This window comes from Lipotes vexillifer, unplaced genomic scaffold, assembly GCF_000442215.2.
Source record: "Lipotes vexillifer unplaced genomic scaffold, Lipotes_vexillifer_v1.1 scaffold184, whole genome shotgun sequence".
In the NCBI taxonomy this organism is placed as follows: Eukaryota; Metazoa; Chordata; class Mammalia; order Artiodactyla; family Lipotidae; genus Lipotes; species Lipotes vexillifer.
In genome coordinates this window covers 2,408,430-2,418,626 of record NW_006783561.1, presented here as the reverse complement: position 1 = coordinate 2,418,626, position 10,197 = coordinate 2,408,430, and the positions used below count along the sequence as shown (strand labels likewise).

The 10,197-nt window shown below is 53.9% G+C and overlaps 1 protein-coding gene across 1 annotated transcript in view; it reads left to right on the top strand.

Moving 5' to 3' along the window:
- Positions 1-10,197, top strand: part of HPS1 (HPS1 biogenesis of lysosomal organelles complex 3 subunit 1) — a 23,958-nt gene that overhangs the window by 12,778 nt on the left and 983 nt on the right. Inside the window, exons 9-17 of the mRNA XM_007456239.1 lie at positions 129-198; positions 1,633-1,688; positions 2,953-3,120; positions 3,215-3,394; positions 4,502-4,563; positions 5,054-5,188; positions 5,291-5,356; positions 6,374-6,518; positions 8,573-8,686. Coding sequence (XP_007456301.1) covers positions 129-198; positions 1,633-1,688; positions 2,953-3,120; positions 3,215-3,394; positions 4,502-4,563; positions 5,054-5,188; positions 5,291-5,356; positions 6,374-6,518; positions 8,573-8,686 — 996 coding nt within the window. The remainder of the gene's footprint in view (positions 1-128; positions 199-1,632; positions 1,689-2,952; positions 3,121-3,214; positions 3,395-4,501; positions 4,564-5,053; positions 5,189-5,290; positions 5,357-6,373; positions 6,519-8,572; positions 8,687-10,197) is intronic.

The window sequence follows — 10,197 nt, the reverse complement described above, 5'->3', positions numbered from 1 at the left end:
GAGGGGGAGGGGGAGAGAAGGGTCGGGTCGGGTCGGGTCGGCCTCTCCCCAGAGAGCAGGGACCAGGGTCGAGCCCCCTGGGAGAGCCTTCCTGAGCCCTCAACCCAGCTGCCCCTTCTCCCTCCCAGGAGACAGACAGCCTCTCCCTCCCTGAGGAGTATTTCACACCAGCTCCTTCCCCTGGGGAGCAGAGTTCAGGTGAGACCTGGAGAGGAGGAGGGGCACGGGACAGGGACCTGGAGAAGGTGGATAGGCAGCCCTGGGAGAATCTGTCTTAGGATTCAGTGGACCCCGTCGCCCTGTAAGGGCCCAGACACAGACACCCAAATTCCTAGAGCCCAGGACACTGTGTGCAGCAAACTCTCTGTCTACCCTCCCGGCTCCAGCTTGAATTCAAGGACTGTTAAGGCCACTCAAATGATCCCTAAAATTTTTTATGACAAGTTGATTTCATTTAAAAATTCATCTCTCATGTATGTGCTCTCCGCCTTCTCTTTCTTTTTTATAATTAATAAGTAATCAAATAATTAAGTAATATTTTATTTCTAGTACAGTGATTTAAAATATAAATATTCAGTCTATATGGTTTATAGCTTACCTGCTTTTCCAAAGTATGTGGGTAAGCAATAAAAAGAAACGAAAAATATTGGAAATATTATTAACAAAACAAAAAAGGAGCCTGGGACCCCTGAGACCATGTGCCAATTCATCCCTGCTTGTCCATTTCTCTGTGGCCGGTATCATAACTGTCCTGGGTTCTCTAAGCTCTCCACGAGCCCAAAACACATCAAAAAGCACTACTTTGGGGTAATGGCTGAAGTTCCATTTTCTTCTCACTGCTCCCTTCCCTCATTCCTCCTCCTGGCCCCTTTCTCTCAGTAGTTTGTTTTTTCATGCCTCAAAGCTGTAAATAATGCCTGTTCCACAGTGCATGGAACTCACAGCTTACAAATGGGTGGAGTTGCATTCATCCATTCGTAAGTCAGGTGTTTGAAACACAGACACAGGCTTCTCCAGAGAAACATGATTATAAATGATAGTTATTTGCAATGAAATATACGAGAGAGCGCTATTATTACAAGCCTACAATATTTCAAATATGCAGCTGGTTCAGCTGGTTTTTGTGAGCTGACCTAGGAAAGGAAATCTAGTTCAGTTCCCGGCACATAGTAGATACTCAGTTAAAGTTTGCTGATTGACTAAATAAATGGGGAACTGTAGACAGTGTGTGCTGCCTCCCAGTGAAGAGGCACTGTTATAGCCAGGGAGGGGCCTGAAGGTTTAGGGAGGGCAGAAGCAAGGATGGGATTGGGGGCCGAGGAGGGGGTTGAGGGACACCCCCCACCGCCAGGTACACGTGCAGGAGCTCCTCCCCGCAGCCCACCGTGGCAGCAGGGAGCCTCTCTTCCCCGGCCCAGGCTGCTCTAGCTCTGGTACCTCTGAGCTTGCCCTGCACTCACCAGCTTGGGATAGGATGAGAAGGGGAAGTCTCCCCAGCTCACAGTAACGTGCTGTGAGCTGCTGATGGCATGGGGCCATCTCTGCTCCATCTTCCCCTGCTGACAGGCTGTTAGGCCAGTATTTACATTTTGCCATTATTTATGTTGTTATGTTAATACCTATGGCCTGCAGGTAGCACAGTCTGGCTGGATGGGGGTACCCCTCCCACTGATGATCCCCATGTCCAGGTGAGTTTCTCCTGGGGGCCTCGGAGGTGGGGGGGTTTGGCCGGGGCACCAGCTGATCTGAGATGCTGCAGTGAGCACTGGAGGCTCTGAGGGCTTCTCCTGGGGTGACTCTCCAGCCACGCTGGCCTTCCTCGTGCCCTCTCAAGGCTGGCCAGCCAGTGCAGGGGCGGGGTGAGTGGTGGATCAGGGTGACCGCCTCCCTCCCCCTCCCCCTCCCCCAGACACCTGGCCTCCACTCCTGAGAAATCCCCACCCTCACTGTTCTTGGGAGTGAAAGTCCAACTTAATTTTTAATGTTTTCTAAAATGATAAAGTAAATATGTTCATTGTAGAACAATTGGGATAAACAAAAGTAAAATACGGAAAAGGAAAAAAAATCACTCTCAAACCCCAGCCCCAGATGTTAACTACTATTAAGATTTTGGAGTGTTTCCTTCTAGTCTTTCCTATGACTTTATATGTGCATTGACACATACACACATGACATATATATTTTTTCTTTTACTAAATTTGAATCCTGATGTATTTCAATATTCTTTCTTTTTTTGAGCATTTTCCCATTAACTAGACACTCCTCAGCAGTGTGGTTTTTAACAAGACTGTTCAGAGTGCATTGCATGTGTATGTTATTTATTTAGCAAATTCCTGGAACAACCAGTGTGTTGTATGGAGACTTCTGCTGTTATCGTAAGACTACAGTGACTTCCTTATAGAGAAGTTTTTGTGGCATCCCTAACGATTTCCTTAATTCTCCGCTTTTGCCCATAAAGACTTTGTTACTCAGAGCCCTCGTAAGGCTGGAGTCTTGCTTGTTTAGTCCTGTTATGCCCCACTTGCCCCCCTGGAATGAGTGTCAGGACGTCCTGAAGGTGGTGAAATGACAGGTGTTAATCAGCTTTAAATGCTTCGTGTACAGAAAGCTGTAGAGGAGCCTCCTCCCCTTCATGCCACCCCACGCCGCTGCTTTTCCCACCTTTCTTGTCCCTTCTTACCACCCGCTACCCCCGTGTGGTATCCAGTCCTGACTCCCGGCAGAAGGGCCCCGAGGATGTTGAGAGAGAGAGGGGCAGCGGGACGGGAGCTGCCAGGGCAGCCGCAGCAGAGCGCAGGGATTTAGGAACTGGGATTTCTTGGGGCTAGAAAAGTTTATGCCTCGTGGTTCCCAGGGAGGACAGCAAGTGGGCAGCCGTGGGTGGACCCGATGTGGGGAGGAGGCCAGACAGCTGCCCACCCCTTCCCGCTGACAGCCCCTTTTCCTCCACAGATGTCTGAGGACACCCTCCAGGCGCTGGTCCCTCGCTCCCCAGGACCCTCCAGCCCCAGAAGGATTTTCCTGGGTGCCACCGTGAAAGAGAGCTACTGCCCCATGGTGCCCCACACCATGTACTGCCTGCCACTGTGGCCAGGCATCAACATGGTGCTCCTGACCAAGGTACGAGCATTCCCGCCTGCCCTGGCAACGCCCTAGCCTAGATGCTCGCCCCACGGCTGCCCCTGTCTGCCCTGCCCCGCTCTCCTAACCTTAGAGCCCCAGTACGGCCCTGGCCCTGGCCCTGTACCAGCTGCTGGATGGGTTTTCTCTACTGGAGAAGAAGCTGAAGGAGGGGCAGGAGGCCGGGAGCGCCCTGCGGTCCCACCCCCTCATGGGGGACCTACGCCAGAGGATGGACAAGTTTGTCAAGAATCGAGGTGGGCAAGAGCTTCAGGTGAGACGCAAGGCCTGGACACCCCACTTTAGGGAGAGGGGGCAGGGCCCATTCTGTCCACACCAGGTGAGGGGCCCAGGCTCTGGGCCCTGCCCCACCCCACCATGGGCTTGTGGTCCTTGTTTTCCCCCATTAGGAAACAGAAACAGAAACTTACAGCAGTGGCACTTGACATTTCCAAAACGTTCTTGTGTGACGAGTTATAGCTCCCATTTTTCAGATGAGGAAACCCGGGCTCAGATAGATGGTGAATTTGCCAAAGTTACTGGACTGGTGAGCAGTGGAGCCAGAGCCCAACTCGAGGGCTTAGCGACAGCCAGCGGTCTGCCCGCCACACCCCTCACCACCTGGCTGGTCTCAGACATCCAGGACACAGGGAGGCCGCTGCACCCACAGGGGGCGTAGAACCCAGGTTGGGAGATGAGGCCAAGACCCTGGGACAGTGCGCACGCAGAGCAGGAAACGGGGCACAGCCCAGGCCGGAGCCTGGGGGTGGGGGGAGCTCTCAAGGGTAGAACACTGGGCTGAGATCTGAGGCCACTTGTGTAGCTGGCAGGGCTCAAGGAACTGAGATTCGTTGTGCACGGAGTTTGCACTGGTCTGAAAATGAGCAGAGGGATTAGAAGAGGCAGAGCAGCCACCTGAAGCCCAGACGCAAATTACCAGTCAGTCCGCAGTGCTCAGCGTCTCTCCGTGCCCAGCGCACTCCAGTGAGCACGTGTTAGGATGCAAAGCTCCCCTGAGGGGGGTCAGCACCCCAGCTCTTGCCTGCGTCTGCCCCTCCCTTGAGGCGCCTACCTGTCACTCTGGCATCATTGGTTTACGGTTATCTGCCAGCGAGACAGTGAGCCCGGTACTTGGCACACAGAAACTGCTCTTTAAATAAATGCCTGCTGAATGAGTAGACTGGTGTACAGTGGGGTGCAGGGTGCTGGGGGACCTGCCAGAGACCTAGCTTGGCTGTGGATGGCAGGTGTGTGCTGGGCCTAAATAAGCCATGGAGGCAGGGGGCCTTTTGGAGCCTTTCAGAGCACAATGTGGGGTGTCCCTTGGACCTCGCTGTGGGAATGTTGTCAGGAAGCTGCCTGTCACCTGTCCTCCTTACAGAGCACCTGGCTGGAGTTCAAGACCAAGGCCTTCTCCAGAAGTGAGCCCGGATCATCCTGGCAGTGAGTGGTGGGCTCTGAGGTCAAGGGGGGAGTCGTTTGGACAGAAGAGCAAGTTTCCTCCAGGCCCAGAGGGAGAGGATGCTCAGGAAGGCGCTTCTGAGGGCAGAGGGGGTCCTGGGAGGGCGGGTCCAGCCCACGGATGCTGAGGGGAGGCTGGGAGCAGAGAGGACAGAGATTGAGGAGCAGGGCCTGAGGGCCCGACACGGCCAGCAGAGGCCCGGCTCCAGCACGGACTCAGTGTGACCTCGGGCAAGTCACTGCCCCTTGTTTCTCCATAAAATAAACCATGAGGTTGGATGAGATTCTAAGTGCTCAGAGCACACGCTGGGGGAAAACTGGGAAGCTGCCTCCTGGCTCAGTGAGGGCCAGGGGGCATCAGCTGTGCTGTACGTCAGTCCAGGAGGAGGGTGATCACAGGGGATGGGGTACCGTCCTGGGCGTGCCCTCCTAGGGCCTTTCCGGCTGTGACATCTCACCTCTCTGTGCCCAGGCTGCTCCAGGCATGCGGGAGGCTGAAGAGGCAGCTTTGCGCCATCTACCGGCTCAGCTTCCTGACCACGGCTCCGGGCCGTGGAGGCCCCTCCCTGCCCCAGCACCTGCAGGACCAGGTCCAGACGCTAATGCAGTAAGTGTCTAATGCAGTAAGTGTCAGTGTGGCCCCTCGGTGGCCAGGGCAGGAGCTGGGGCGCACCTGACCCCAGCCCTGTTCCCCCTGCTTCCTCGGCAGAGAAAAGCTGGCAGACTGGAAGGACTTCCTGTTGGTGAAGAGCAGGAGGAATGTCACCATGGTGTCATATCCTGATAGCTGGCCCTGAGGAGGCCTTTCAGGACTACCTGCCTCCTCCACCCACTCACTTGAAGGGCTGCGGCTTTGGGGAGAAAGAGCATATATTTCACCACCTCAGCTTCCTTTCTCTGAAGAAAAATGATAGGAGGTAGTGTCCCAGGGGCCTTGTCTGTAGGAACACTCCACAGATGGAATTTCAGAAATTCCTGCTCTCCCACGGTTACTTCTGAGAGCCCTGGGGATCGTTTATGTCGGTGTTGTCCAGCCAGCTAAGTGGCAGTGGGTCTCCCACGAGGGGCAGGGGCCTGGGGTTGGGTAGGTTTGAGCGGCCACGTCCTCCTTCTTAGAGGTCACAGTACACAGTGGCACGTGAAGGCTCTGAGAAGGCCTGCAATAAATGTGTTTTTTTGTCCCCATTTAAAAAGCCACCTCCAAGACTTACCCTTTTATTACAGAGCTAATTTTACCAAATACTGATTTTCCCTGGAACTTTATATGAAGCAGCTTTTTCTGTATTAAAATCTCTAAAGGGTGTGGCCTCCTGTCTCTGGAGACTTCTGTCTTCAGTGCGCAGGTGAGAAGGCCTTGCTAGCCACCAGCCACTGCCCTTCCTCTCAGATGGGAACGTTCCAGCCTCTGGAGATGAAGTGTAGAGGTGAACAGGATCACGGTGAGGCGGGTGGGTGGGCGGCCAGCTAGCCTCACTCTTTAGCTCTATGGCTCTGCTCTCATACCAGCCGCAGCATGTGTATCATTTAAACTCATCCCGCATGAAAATGGTAAAACACGAACATACCATGTTCCTGTTGGGACCAGAACTCCCTGCATTAAATGTGCCAGAGCCAAGGATCCGTTGTACTTGCATCTTAGACCTTCTCAGGGTTGGGGGTTCGACGGTAAAGAGAGACCTGGGAAAGGGGGATCCTGGGGGCGGGTGGCAGGCCTCGCTGGAAGCCTAGATCGAGGACAGAGGAGCTCCCTCCCTGGTTCTGGCTTAACAAGCACCTTAACTCAGACCCTCACCTACCTGGAAGACTTCCCCGGCCTGGTGCATTTCATCTACGTGGACCGTACCACCGGCCAGATGGTGGCCCCTTCCCTCAGCAGCACTGAAAGGACTTCATCGGAGCTGGGCAGGGGGCCCCTGGCCACCTTCGTCAGAACCAAGGTAACCTGGCCTGGCCTGGGCCCTCTCCTCACGCATCAGATGGGGCGTGCTGACCCCTGCCCAGAGGACTAGCCCCCGCCCTCGGGCTCCCGGGAGGCTCTGAGCACTCCCGCCAGAACCCTTCGCGGCACTCTTCCTGGTGTCTGCACCCAGCTCTTCAGGCTTCTAAGAATAGTTGCCCATCTTCATCACCCCAGGATGCCGGTCGGCACTCAGGGCCATCTTCCCGCGTGTGTCAATGTGCCTGGAGCAGCAGAGTCTGGGCAGCGAGTTCAGGGGAGGAAATGGCCAGGGCCTAACTCAGTGCCTGGCATAAATAAGTGCCCGATAAGTGTTGGCTGAGTTCACTAAAACAGAAAGAAGACACACGGGTTAATCAACTTGAGTATCAGAATGTAAAATTAGGTGGTTTCTACAAAGAAAACAGTCTCCAGGGGTCCTTTTCTTTGATTCATCTTCATAGCAAACTAGTATTTTTGGTGGGGAGAACAGAGGACCTCTGCCACTTTCTAAAAAACTATACATTTTCATATACATTGTGTATACAAATCAGGTGTATCATAATGGTTAAAACAAGATCCTGACAAAAGGCCCGTTGGAGACCCAGCTCTGCCCCTCACTAGCTGTGTAGCCTGGGGTATTATGAAGTCTAAGTTTCAGTTTTCTTATCTGTAAAAGAGGATAGTAACTCTAGTGACATCATAGAATTGCTGCAGAGATTACAAGTGTATGAGATGATGCATGTAATATACTTAACACAGCATGTGGCACAGAACGCAGCTGGAGTTGGTCGAGCATTTCCTGGTACCATCCTTCCCGGCATCTTCATCTCCTGGAGATAGTTGGGGTTATCTTGGTACATTTCTTTTTGTTGTTTTTCTGTGCGGTTTGTTATAGTTGAGATCATTCTGTGTAAGCAGTGTGTTTACCACATTTTCACTTCACTTTATATCTGGTGCATTTCCTCATGTCATTAATTCTTTATCAACGTGATTATCATCAGCTCCACAATAGCCCATCATGTGAACATAACGTCATGTACTTAGTTGAACGTTTAGATTGTTCCCAGCCTCTTGCGGTTGTAAGTAATTCTGCGGCACATGCCTCTGGGCATACATCCTTGTCCTCGTCTCTGATTATTTTCTCAATATGGAATCCCAGAAATGGAATTACAAAGGCAAACGGAAGGAGTGTTATTAAGGTTATTGATACATGTTGTCGAATTGCTTTCCTGAAAAACAGAGCAAACCTGTGTATTTGTTTGCAGATTTCATTAGACATTGTGTTGTGGGCAGGTTTGGAGTAGCTCCTGTATGCCTGCCACTAAGCTTTTTCTAAGCTCTTTGGTGAGAGCGCAGCAGGCCTTTCCAGGCCCTGGGAGGTGGGGGAGCAGAGCTGCCCCTGCTGCCAGCTTCCCTAGGGCAGTTCACAGACAGCATCAGAAGTCCTTGAATTAGGAGAATCTCACGGAGGGGATCTGAGGCACGTTGTCCCCCGGTCACTGTGTTCCCGTCGGTGCCCTTGGTGAGCCCTCGTTCAGATGTCGCCCTGGAGCAGAGGACGTTCCTGGACCAGGGCACTCTGTGCGTTCAAACACTTTTCCAGCAACTTTCTGGCATAGAGCCTGTGCCAGACATCCTCAGTGCTGAGGGGCCCAGGTGAGTGGCTGGCCCTCGACAGCAGGAGGGTTCCAGGGGGCCACCCCCTCATCTTCTCTTAAGCCCCTGGCTCTGTTCTGTCCTGAAAGATGAATCTACTCTTTATGGCTTGTGTGTATAGTAAAGGTACATAAAGTGTTTATACGTATATTTTGTCGTTGCAGTAACTGGAAGGGTGGGTAGTCCATCCATGCATCCATCCATCATCCATTTATTATTAAGCTCCTGCTTTGAGCTAAGGCTGGGCCCAGACACTAAGGAAGAAGATGAGCAGGAAGGAGCTCCTCCTCTGAGTGCTTTTCTCCCCTCGGGATTTGAGAGCCTGAGCCCAGCCCCCGCCGTGGGGAGAGGGCCGCCCCACAGGCTGCAGAGATGAGCACTGTCTCCTCTCCCCAGGTCTGGTCTCTGATCCAGCTGGCGCGCAGATACCTGCAGAAGGGCTACACCACGCTGCTGTCCCGCGAGGGGGACTTCTACTGCTCCTATTTCCTGTGGTTCGAGAACGAGATGGTGGGTGTGGCCAGCCCGGGGCAGGGCAGTCCTGAAATGCTTTCTTTCCCTGTGACTCTTGGATCCTTTTCTCCTGGATTCTGTTCAGTCTGTGTCTCCAGCTCTTCTTGTCTCTGGCGGAACTGACAGCTAAGCCCAGCTGGTTGGCACCCAGAACTCAGGTCCCATTTGTGCTCAGGCCCCTCCACCCCATTCTCTGAAAATCTCATGCCGTTGATCAAGGCAGCATCCAGGTGACATGTGAACAGACGTGCGCCCCGCATGAGCAAGGCCGCTCAGCCCGAGCTTCCTCAGTGGTTCTTCAGTGTCACCAGCTGCACTTACAGAGCCCGGCTCCCTGTTCCCATTGTAGAGGCTGATAAACCAAAGCTCAGAGCAGTTAACCAACCTGCCCAGGGCAAAGCTAGCAGGAAGGCTCAGATCTCTTGCGTCCGGCCATGTTGGCCAAACCTCACCGTTGCTGCAGTATGAGCACAGGTCACGGGAGTTTATTACCTATGTCCTCCCACCGCCTCTCGCTGTTGCTCTCTCTCACTGTCCCGCTCTGTGTCTCCCCTCTTTCCTCTGCTTTCGTTTCCTTTTTCTCTTTTTGTTTCCTGCTCACTTGTCACCCTTGGCCATCATTCCAGCTCTCTGAGGGCCATTGCTTCTCCCTCCCACATTCCCTTGGCCCCCCCCCGTCCTGTTCTCTCCCCTGCTCGTGCCCTGCCCTCTCTCTGTCCCTGTCAGCGAGCCCTCCTTCCCCCCTTCCTGCACGGCGCAGTGCAGCCGTCGGGGTCTCTCACTCTGTTCTCACGGCCTCACATCCGCACAGCCCATGTGATGGGCGGGGCGGGTGTTGCTGACCCCATTTTGCAGATGGAGACACCGACGCCCTGAGATCAGACACCATGGCCAGGGCCACCGAGGTCCTAGGTGATGATGTCAGAACCCAGGCTCGGCTCTCCTGATCTGCAGTCTCCCATCTTTGCTCTGTGCCCGCTTCAGAAGCGCCCAGGATGTGGGTGTGACCATCACCTTAGCTTCTAGGTAGGGACAAGTGTGTGTGTGTGTGTGTGTGTGTGTGTTGTGTGTGTGTGTGTGGTGTGTGTGTGTGGGGTGTGTGTGTGGTGTGTGTGTGTGTGTGGTGTGTGTGTGTGGTGTGTGTGTGTGGTGTGTGTGTGTGTGTGGTTAGCCCCACAGGGCAGTAGGCTGTGGTGCGGGGAGACCCAGGTGTGAAGTCTGGCTGCGCCTGGGCTCCTTCTCCCCCGCGGGGCCAGGCCAGGTGAGCACAGCACCGCAGGAGCCCCATGAGGGCGCCTGGCGCACAGTGGGAGCCCAACAGAGCTTGAGTCCCTTCCCCACCATGTCCTACCCTGGGAATACCTGTTGCTTTCAGAGAGAGACTTGGCCTTTGGTAACGCTTTGTTCTTCATGACACGTCCCCGGGTCGTCCTCCCTCACGTGTACCTGTCGCTCACCCAGGTCCACTGGTTGACGGGAATGAGAGTTACCAGGTGCCGGGCACGACG